We start from the raw sequence: 11072 nt of genomic DNA, 5'->3' as shown, positions 1-11072 counted from the left end.
GTCTCTTAGGGCATAAATGACAACATTTCTACTCTAGAAATTAATTTCTAGCTAGAAGTTGATTTTTTACTTCCGCTTCTGAACAGAAGATGATTTTTTTATTTCCGAAGAAAAGTAACTTTTTTTTTATCTTTTTCAAATGGTTCCAAAACTGCATTTAAATTGCTTCAGAAGTAGAAAAGTGAAGTTGCGTTAACGAACAAATTTCTACTCTAGAAATATTTTTGGAACACAAATTCTACTTAAAAAGTATCGACGTATGCGCGCCTATATGCCGGGTCTGTGGAGTTAGGTGTGATTTCATCTCAATCGATGCCTTCTAATAATTCTGAGGGGACCGACCTTCCTCGTGGGCTGCTTAAGGGAAAGATTAGGAGTAATTACTGCGCATCTAGAAGGGCAGATTAGTCAATAAAAATTGACGATATGGCTCCAAAAACCAATCGATACCTTTCTTGGTCAAATTGCGCGACTTTTGAGAGCAGACTCGACCTTGTCCCGACATTGTACATTATCTTGTTCCCCGCACCCCCTCTCTCTCTCAAACACACAATTGTAAGTAATTTTCCCTTACGTTTGATTACTTAAAAAACTTATGGTCACTGACAACTGTTGACAAGACTTAAATTATTATATAAAGACGTGATTTAATATTTAATTATTTTTATAAATACGAATGTCAATATTTTACAAAAGATTAAAAAATAGCTTAGAAATACGTAACTAGTAAAAACAGGTCGAAATGCTGATCAAGAGTTAAGTGGTCTTTTGAACAGTTGGGTTTGCCATCAAAGGGCGAGAAATAAGAATTTATTAAGTTTGGAAAGAACGAAAATTCTGCAGTGGCGATTTTCTGATCCATATGCTTTAAATAGAATTCACACCAAAACATCAAAAATAATTTTGAATATCGAACTCCAAAATTTTAAAAAAAAAGAAAATATTACCAAATAACCAATTTTGATTTTTTAAGGTCTTCTTTTCCCCTTTCAAGTGGTCTACCTCCACACCAGAAGACTGCCCGTTTGTTCTGGTATTGACTTATCATTTATCCATGGAAAGACTATCAAAATGTCTTAAATTTATTGCATTGATGTTAATTCTGTATCTAAACCTTTTAATTGGACAAATTTACTCTTAAACATTCTGCATTTGTGTCACTGTATCCATTCGACCAATTCAAAATGAAAATTATTGATGCACGCCTGACCGTCTTACGTAACATGGTTGGCGCCAACTTGAATATTTTTATATGATTTTTCTTTTTGTTGTTTTTCTCTTTTATTTTTGCTAGTGGCCGATCGCCGGCCATAAGCCATAGGCCATGGCCGGCAAGGCCGACACTCGCCCAAGCTAGGGTGGCTTCCCCCAAGTGACGCCTAACGAGGTCACCCTAGCTCGAGCAAGGGAGCTCTCACCAGCCACTAGCCAAAAAAAAAAAAAGGGAAAGAAAATGAAAAAAAATTTAAAATTATCCACATTATGGCCGATCGCCAAATGATAAATTATTGCGAATCTGATGCCTCGATGCCATGTCCATCTTCGTTTTTATTTTTATTTTTGGGCATCGATGTGAATATCTGATAATTATTGCGCGATGATTTTGGCAATTCGAGCCTACCCGACGGCTGATAACTTACGAAACAGGATACCCTTTATTGACAACGACGAGCTTGAACAGTTTGACTACAAAGTTGTCATTCTCTACTCGTGACTCGCTGATGACTCAGCACAACAAAGAGGAACATTTAGGAATCAGACGTGGCACGGAGAAACTCTTTCTTGCTTTTTGTTCCGACCAAGACTCTGTTCGTTTCGAAAAAACGATTATCGAAAAAAATATTTTTTAAGTTTCTAAGCGCTTGTTTCGCAAAAAAATAATCTAACTAAAGAAAATGTTTCCACCATTGAAAAATTACCTTCCTCTTTTCAAAAATATTTTCCATTATCTTCCCTCTCTCCACTCCTCGGCATACATTTTTTTAATCATTTTTATTTGTATTTGTATTTTGATTTTCTTTTACTTTTTTTAAATTATTTTATTTTATTTTATTTTATTTTATTTTCTTTCTTCCTTTGCTGGTCTCCAACCACAGGCGACGCTCCCCTTTGCCAAATCCAACAAGGCCGATGGTTGCCTCACATGCCTAGAGAGAGTTGCGGCCTCGCTAAGGATTATCTAATGACCTTAGCAACAAATTCCCTCCCTGTGAAGCTGACAGCCATGGTGCTAAATGTTCTATTTGGAGAGAGTATTGCCTCTACCTGGCTGTATCTGTTAACTAACAACTTCTTTAGGTGTCCTCAAAACCTTATTAAGTTAAAAATAGCTGTTGGCTAGAGTTATCCATTTACAAAAAGGCCAACCCCCAACCCAACTAAATGGTTTTTACAGTTTTTGGCCTGCATTTACACTAACTCACCATATGGTTTTACATTTTTTGGTCAACAACGGTTGCATATTTTCTATCCATACCCCTTTTTTTATGTTATTAGTAAAGAGCCACAATTGATGTTTCTACCACCTTATTGGACTTCGGGAACTTTACGATGGAGAACTCGGAGGGACAAGGTGTCCCACAGTCCTTCATGATGCTAGAGTTTGATTACACTATGGATCGGGGATAAAAAAATAAAATTGAAACAAGATAAAATCGTATATTGAAACGACTTTTGGCATCACGGGAAGGATCAAAACCACATTCGTAGGCCGACAATTTTTCTAGGTAGGTTGAACTATTGGAAGCAAATGGAAAAGGAACACCGAGGAGGATCAAAGAAAGTAGCGGACTAATCACTAAATAGATAGGAGCGCAAAACAAAAAGTCTTCAAAAAAGGCGTCGGATGCCTCAAACTCATTCGGAGTTAGAGAAAAAAAGAAAAAGAAAACTTTCTCAACGGGAATGCATCAACAAAACCGCGCGAGCTCGCTTCACTAGCCTTGAGAGAGTCATAGCCTTGCCGATGGCAAGCTTGAGGCCATCGAAGAGGCAAGACGAGCCTCAAACTAGCCAGATCCAGCAAGGTCGAGGCTCACGTCACCAACCTTGCTTAAGCCTCGTGGCCTTGCCTGAGGCTAGCAAGGCTCTGCGACCGATCGCCAGAAAAAGAAGAAAGGAAACAATAAAAGAGAAAAAATAGAAAAGCAAATAATAAAAAAATCAATTTTTGAAAAAATAAAAGGTGTGTACGATGAAAAGTGATTTTCCTTACCAAATGATGGAAAATATTTTCCAGTTCGATTTCAGGTTTTAGCCAAATACTGAAAAATGTCACCATTTTCTTAGAAAAGACCTAAAAAACATTTTTCAGAAATATAACATTTTTTATGAAACAAATAGAGTCAAAGATTGTTTCAATGTCCCAAATGTGTTTTTTTTTTTCAAGTTTAATTAAAAAAAATACAGATTATTGTCGGATTATGACCCTTTTTTCGCTTTGTTATCCTTATTTTGATTCAATATGCGATCATGCCTTAGACCCTAATTTGGTTTTGCCTTTGAGATGCTGCTTTTGTGTCCATGAGGTTCAGCAATGCTCCTCCATTTAATGGGTAGGCTCAAGTTGGGCTCAACGAACATCATAGGGGAGAAGGACCCTCCATGATTGGGACCGTCTCCATATTTACGCGTGTCAAAACCAAATTATAAAAATAGAATCGAACCGCTAACCGGATTGAATTGAATCGAAAATTTCATGTATTTCGATTCGATTTGATTTTAGGTTTAGGTAGTTGAAAATAACCATTCTTTCTTTTCCATTCGGTTGTTTCGGTTCGGTTAACCAAATCTCAAAATCTCCAAAATAACCATTTGTATTTTGTGATTCTCCTTTTTTCCTTTCTTTTCTTTTTTGTCCTTTTTGTGGCAAAGGGTCCTCGGAGTCGCCCGCCACCGGCCGAAGGCCACGGGGGGTCATGGCCCCTCTTTGGAGAGGCGAGGGCATCGGCGAGGGGCCACGATCCTCATCGACCCTCGGCTAAAGGCCGGCAATTCCACCGGATTTGAACCAAAAAATAAAAAATCAAAAAAGAAAAGAAACCTAAAAATAGAAGTCGAAAAAGAAAAGTAAAAAATCGAACCGGATTTATTGTTCAGTTGATATTCGGTTCGGGTTGAAATTTGGTTTCGTTCAATCTTACATCCTAATGGTTCCATTTGATTCAATTTTCTTGAAAAACTGAATCGAATCGAACCATAGACACCCCTCCATATTCGCATGATCCATCAAGTAAGTAAGTCCGACCCTAAGATGGACATTGCCTATGGTGGTCTTGGCTCGGCCCACCCCACCCTATCCCATATAATCGAGTATGTGTCGAGCTAGTCAAGCACTATCCAATACATTGAATATGGAATTATAGAGTTGCCAATCTTTTGTTATTTGTGACTTGAAGTATAACTCCCCCACTCGATTTGGAATCGGCGTGAGTTTTGAGGACACTCAGATTGCCAGCATGACTGACGATTCGACACCCGAAGCCAAGGGAGCAGAAGACGGATCTGGAGATTGAGTCGAGTCCCGACGACTTCAAAAATAGCAAGGGTTCACCTCCTGGCATCCGGGTCTCTCCCAATTTCCCTAGATTTTGGAAAATGTTTTTTGCTTTGGGCAAAATTCGAAAATGAAGGTTTCCCGTTAACTTTTGCTTTAAATTTCTTCACTTGTCGTACTTTTATTTCTAAGTCATGAGATTCAAAATGTTCTTTTCCATGTCAAGCAGTTCCGACCTTTGAAATGCACACATGTTGACATTCAAAGTCATTCGAAATCATGTACATCATCTCAAAAAAAAAAAAAAAAAAAAAAATAGCCCTGCACAAAAGGGAAATAAAGCACTTTCGTTAACTATAATAATCAGCTGAATCTGTCATTTCCACACATTTGAAAAACGTCACTGACGTTGGAATCTCACGCACAATCAGCTTTTGTCAGCTGCCCTAGGAAGCGCAGAAGATAATCTGTCTAGGGACAAGAGCAAAAAAACAGAACCTAATCAAGCGACATTAAATTGTGCTTAGATGCAAGAAATTCAAAGCCAAAAGCGCTTTCCATACGTGGAACAGTGCTTTTTGTCAACTTCCGCCACCAATTGCATGCGTGGGGACAAGAAAAACTTTTCAAAGAAGCTGGAGTCCTAGCTGTAGCCTTTGGATTAGTGCACGCCTTCTAGTGTTCCACCCCTCTTGCCCAACCAAGAGACCTTCTGTCAAAGAAGCTGGAGAAATAATTATACTCGGAAAAAGTGTTGTGTAACCGATGATCGGATCAAGCGTGACTATCAGTAGACGTGACAAAATGGGTCTAGAATCCATATTTTAACCCGTATACAGTGGTGCAGATCAACCCATTTTCTTTTATTTTTTTTTCTTTCTTTTCCTTCTTTCTTTTTTTCTATGAAATCGACGAGGGTCGCTGGCCGTTTGGCAGATCTAATCGTCGAACGTGCAAATTCCACATGGATTTCATAAAAATTCAATAGGTATTGCATATTTGGTCTGTGAATTTAGACCTCGACGATAATTTCTCCTCGACTAGTCTGCCCATTTGGACGAGCGAAAGACGGTATTGTACATGAACAAGCCATGATAATTCCATTGAACTGAGCACTCCATACCAAAAGAAAAGACATTGAATCAGTCTATGGCACACTTTTCTGGAGGGGAAGATGGGTGGGCCTTCAAAAAGTTATCAAAAAGAGCATCCTCTCTCTCTCTCGCTCATGGTCGACTAGGAATGCCATTACCTAAGTGCTACCAAACAAAACCCACATGCCCAAAGTAAATACACCCTGTTACACACCACTTTCTGCTCACCCTAGACAAGTTTGCCTTTTCCTCTCTCCTTTCATTGACACCCAACCCCTTTTGGATATGTCCGACCGGAGGAAAATTTCTCCCTCCCTTCCTCACAAAAATTTTCCACATCTTCATTTATGTTTTACAATGATGTTCGTGTGTTCTCACTATGTATGAATCCGGGCCATGGGATCGTGCGGGTTCATGTGAAGTTTGCATGATCTGATGGTGAAGATCATTTGGGCTCATGTGTGCCGGAATCATGTGATAACAAGTTCTCGAACTCTCTCACCCAGTAAAAGACTTACAGGGCAAAGGGTCGCAATCTCTGTCCAAGAAAAAAAAAAGGGCTCGGAATCACTCGATAAAAGCAGCAGCAGCAACATATTTTCTCGTTCGCCAATAGATGAGACTGGTGGGACTTGGAAGTAAGTTTATGCTTATGCTGTAGCTCCCCCTCTGTCTCTCCATTCAATGGCCACCAAAATGCACGGTGATGACTTGGCGCAACTTCTTCAGAGCACCGACGTGAACGGCCAAAGGAACGGTGCCGCCGTCGCAGTGTCGCCGGAGACGAGCTCAGCGTTGTCGCTGTTTGTGCTTGACCCGCACGAGCGGGACGCGGTCTTGGCCTGGGAAGCGCTCGAGCGAGGGGAGACCAATTACAGGGCTCTTGTCGAAATCTTTCTGGGTCGAAAGTCGAGTCATATACAGCTGATCAGGCAAGCTTATCAGAGGAAGTTCAGAAGGCAGCTGGAGCAAGACATCATCAACACTGAGCCTCCTCATGCTTTCCAAAGGGTAAAATCTAGCTTTGGGAATTTGCATTGGCACGTGAAATTTTCTTGAAAATTTGTCCTTAAAAAAACTTAGTCATTGAAACAGAAGCAGACACATAAGCTACGTTCGGGTAGATTAAGGAACAGTTTGTGCTCTCTGGCTCATGTTCATTGTCTCTCTACTGGCAAACACGAAAGTGCAAACGATTCATCACTTTAAATATGTTTCTATTGTTCACCTACAAATGTTTATGTCTATGTATATTGGTAAAACAGATTATTGTAGCACTTGCCACATCCCACAAAGCACACCAAGCAGATGTTAGCCAACACCTTGCCAAGTGCGATGCTCGCAGACTCTTCAAAACCGGCGAGGGAAGCTCGTTGGGAGCGATTGAAGAAGCTGTCGTGTTGGAGATCGTAAGCAAGAGGAGCATTCCCCAGCTAAAGCTCACGTTTTTGAGCTACAGGCATATTTATGGACATGATTACTCCAAGGTCCGTCTCATGCTCTCTCAAAGTTTTAACGTCAGACGACTCGAATGGAGTTCGTCATTTTAAGATTTTTTTTCCTGTTTATCGATCGTACTCTGACCTTGCCTTTGATTGAATGTGGATAATCGCTCTATTTTCCTATTAATCCTGGGATGACATAAGTGGAATCGTACAAGTCTTATCTAATAAACCTCACCTGGTGAGACTGTGCAATCACTCAGTAAAGTACAAGTCTTATCTAATAAACTTCATGTGGTGATACTGTGCAGTCACTCAAGAAAGTGAGCGCCACGGAATTTGCGGACGCTCTTCGAATGGTTGTGAAATGCATCTCCAACGCACCCAAATACTATGCCAAGGTCATCACTACTATCTCTCGTCGTAAACACTTAAAGATTGGCTTCAGAATTAGAAGTTCATCCTTGCGAAAGTAAAAAACAGAGCAAAGTATAGGAAACACGTTTGAATTTGGAAAATACAAAGAAAGGCCTGCTGAAACTCTGCTACTCATGTTTTGCAGATGCTATACACGAACCTTAAGGGAAGGACGGTCGATAAGAGCGCATTAACGCGAGTGATGGTGAGTCGGGCAGAGCTAGACATGAGCGAGATTCGGAGAGCTTTCAAGAGAAAATACGGTGTCGATATCCAGGACTGCATTTGCCAGAGCATTGTGTGTGGGGATTACAGAGACTTTCTGGTTGCATTGGCCACCAAAACATCTCCTGCCACATCAAGTTCCAACCTTTTCCATGGTTTGAATCAAGGAAGTGATTAGGACAGATTGTTGCTGTTGTTATTGAGCATGTATAGATTCGATTAGATGGAGTTAAGTATTTAACAGAGCAGTACATTGAGAGGGATGGCTAATGATTCCGATCGTGATGGCTAATGATTCCGATCGTGTTGCTCTCGCCTATGTACTTTTGATTCCATAGTGCCAGCTTTCTTTCCTTGGAACTTTTAGACTGAAGAACACTAGACAGAGGACTTTTTCAGAATGGCTTCGTAAAGTAAAAGCACAATCTTTCACGAAAAGTACAAGAGAACATCTTTTCTTTACTCTTGGATCTTGCCCTCAAACCTTCACATGAGGGTCTTGTTCAGTATATTGATGTCCAGTATGTGATTGAAGATCGCCGTTGATTGGCGAAGAAGGCAATCGGGAAGAGTAATTTGTGGGACGTTCCCAATCGTCTATCTTAGCTCATGGCCTGGCAGAATAAGGGCATTGCAAGCACGCACGTCTTCACCAAACAAGGCAACTGCGAAGAACACTGGGCGAAGAATCCCTAACTCGTTCTTTAATTTCATAAGGTTCCTTTCACCACTGTCTTAGAGGCATGCTCTCTCTACGATTGCCTGCGTGTTAAGGCAGGAATAGTGATCAGAACTTTTTCATTGCCCCCACAAGAGGAAATCACAAACAAACCATCCACTTAACTAAACAAAGGAATCATTGTTCTTCTCAACCATCAGTGCAAAAGAATCCTATTCCTCTCCAACGCCTTCACCTATAAATAGAGAAGAAAAGAGAGATGAGAAGAAGCCTTCGTTCGACCAATAAAAACATCCCGTTTCAAACACATCTTAACAGATAAAAAGACAGAATAAGGAAAGTACACCATGGAAAGCAAGGCTGCCACCCCCTCAAAGCGTGTTTACGAGGATTTCGAGCCCGTATGCAAATGGAACAACGAGGAAGGACGTGATGTTATCGAGCTCCATGTCCAAGGTACTTCATGCCCCCCTTGTTCCATGACTCTAGAGTTAACTCACTGCAATACCCTGCAATTCCGAGTCCATGGAAAATATTTTTTTCTGATAAGATTCTAGTTCTTTCATAAGGATGCTTTAGATACAAATGCAGGGAGGTGCTGTATATACAATGGCGGCACTAAATTTCCATGTCAAAACGAGCACAAACAGAACGATCATCTACTTGCACTTTCGGTGAAAACATAGCATGATCTAATCGGGGTTCTTTTCCTCCTGAAAATGATTAATAACGCTATGTTTCTTGAGGGTCTGTGTATGTGCATACCATCTTTACCTGATGGGACAACCAGTCCATGCCTGCTTTGAGTTGTACGGAGTTACAATCGTTGAGCGCCGGAGGCAAATATCTCTCCCCGTCTCTCTAATCCATAGAACTTACAAATCGCACAGCTCGAGCTCGGGTTGTAATATTTTAACTAAAGAATGAACAGTTCAGTCAGCATCAAATAACTAGGGATAGGAGAAAAGAGAGGTCACTTCGTGTAACAATGTACATCTATCTATGTTCTTTACAAATGTGTGAGCAAAGTGTCCTAACCTGCCATCGCACGCCAGTAAACTGAAAGCTAACATGAAAACTGTCCAAGCCACAACAAGCCCAGATTTTCACGGGCATCGAATTTAAGCTCCGCAAAAATCTGCAGTGATGATGGCCTTCCAACTTCAATTGAGACAATGCTAAATCAAAACCATGCCAAATCTCACGTCCTGGGGCCTTAAGCTTTTACGCCTATCGTCACAAATCTCTACCAATTTTCACGCAGGTTTCAAGAAGGAGCAACTCCGGGTCCAAACCAGCAGCGCCGGGGACCTGACTGTCACCGGCGAATGCCCTCTCAACGACCAGAGATGGAGCCGATTCCGCAAACAATTCAAGCTCCCGAAGGAGTACAAGCTCGACGAAACCCGTGCCAAGCTGGCCGGCGGCGTCCTCCACGTCATAGTGCCCAAGAAGACGCCTCCCCAGGCCGCCGACGTCACACGCGAAAACCCACAAACAGGCGGTGGGCTAGGACGAAGCGGCAGCGGGACGACGCCGGGCGGGATGAACGACGGCATGTTGTGGCTCCGGACATCGTCTTGGGGATTGGGCATCGATAAGAAGAGGGCTCTGATGGCTCTGGCGGTGGTGGCTGCGCTGGTTGGGGTTGGAGTTGGCGGGTTCTTGATTTGGAGATATCTGATTATATGACGCATTTTGTGCTCCTAACCATGAATGCCGAAATGGAAAGACTCGCTAGCCTTGTTCACATGAAATTTTTCTTCGTTTGAATTGTTATCTAGGAAGAAATGTGACAATAAAGGTAAAGGATTAGTCTTGAGAGAAGAGGACTACACGACAAACTAAAACGAATCGCCGTACTTGCTTGGCTAGCAAAGATTCGAGATTCTTTGTCCTTTCTTGCTGCTCGCAGTGTCGCCTCCTTCACTTTCTCCTTCCGAGAGAAAGGATTTTTCTCAAACCCCCACGGCCCCAACCCACGCCCCAAAAAAAAATTAATTAATTAATTAATTAATTAAATTAAATCAAATTAAATCAAACAAAAATTAAAATATTATTAAAAAAATTTATGCTAGCCGATATTGTCACGTAAGACGGTCGGCATCTTTACTAGCTATTTCTGATAACATTGACTGGATAAACTAAATTGTCACAAATACAAAATGTTTACGAATCAATTATAAAAAAAATAGGATTAAATTGTCATAATTATAATAAATTCATGAGTTTTTTTTTATGATTCTTTCAATAAGGAGTGGTGAAAGGAAATGAGCCAATAAAATGACTAAGATAATTAGGCGTATCTTAAATAAAAGGCAGTCAGAAAATTCTTCCGGCATGGGTGACTCAATTGTGACTGGCTGCTGCTGATGTTCATGGAGAAAGCTCAATTCGCTCTCATTTTCTCCCCCAACACGCTATGACTACATTTTGTAAGGAAGCTATACCTTTTGTTATAACACAAGGACGCGCATGCCTCATGTTATCAAACTACGACCAGGACAAGAGCAACCGCAGGAATCTTGAAGCTGGACGTGACGGCAACGTTGGCACCCGACAGAGCAGCCAGTGCCGAAGCTGGACCACCTGAGTCATCCCCGGCGGTGATCTTGAGCTTCTAGTTGAATGAGGCGCAGCGCCGGCCGACCCCGCAAATGTGCCATGGGTCTCTAGGAGTCTTAAGAGGGGTGAAATTAATGAGATGACACAAGTTTCCG

At 41.3% G+C, this 11072-nt stretch overlaps 2 protein-coding genes across 2 annotated transcripts; both read left to right on the top strand.

The window, feature by feature from the left end:
* The first annotated feature begins 6207 nt into the window (after positions 1-6207).
* LOC115732304 (annexin A3-like) lies at positions 6208-9741 on the top strand. Its single transcript, XM_030662946.2, has 5 exons — positions 6208-6600; positions 6855-7076; positions 7343-7432; positions 7594-8808; positions 9617-9741. Exons 1-4 carry the CDS (start codon positions 6274-6276, stop codon positions 7849-7851), a joined length of 897 nt encoding a protein of 298 aa, XP_030518806.2. The 5' UTR covers positions 6208-6273; the 3' UTR covers positions 7852-8808; positions 9617-9741.
* LOC115732528 lies at positions 9544-10044 on the top strand. Its single transcript, XM_048271836.1, has one exon. It carries the CDS (start codon positions 9544-9546, stop codon positions 10042-10044), a length of 501 nt encoding a protein of 166 aa, XP_048127793.1.
* Positions 10045-11072: the final 1028 nt, after the last annotated feature.

Source organism: Rhodamnia argentea, chromosome 10 (genome assembly GCF_020921035.1).
Source record: "Rhodamnia argentea isolate NSW1041297 chromosome 10, ASM2092103v1, whole genome shotgun sequence".
Classification (NCBI taxonomy): Eukaryota; Viridiplantae; Streptophyta; class Magnoliopsida; order Myrtales; family Myrtaceae; genus Rhodamnia; species Rhodamnia argentea.
Note: the sequence above shows the minus strand (reverse complement) of the source record. Positions and strands in the feature narration are given on the sequence as shown.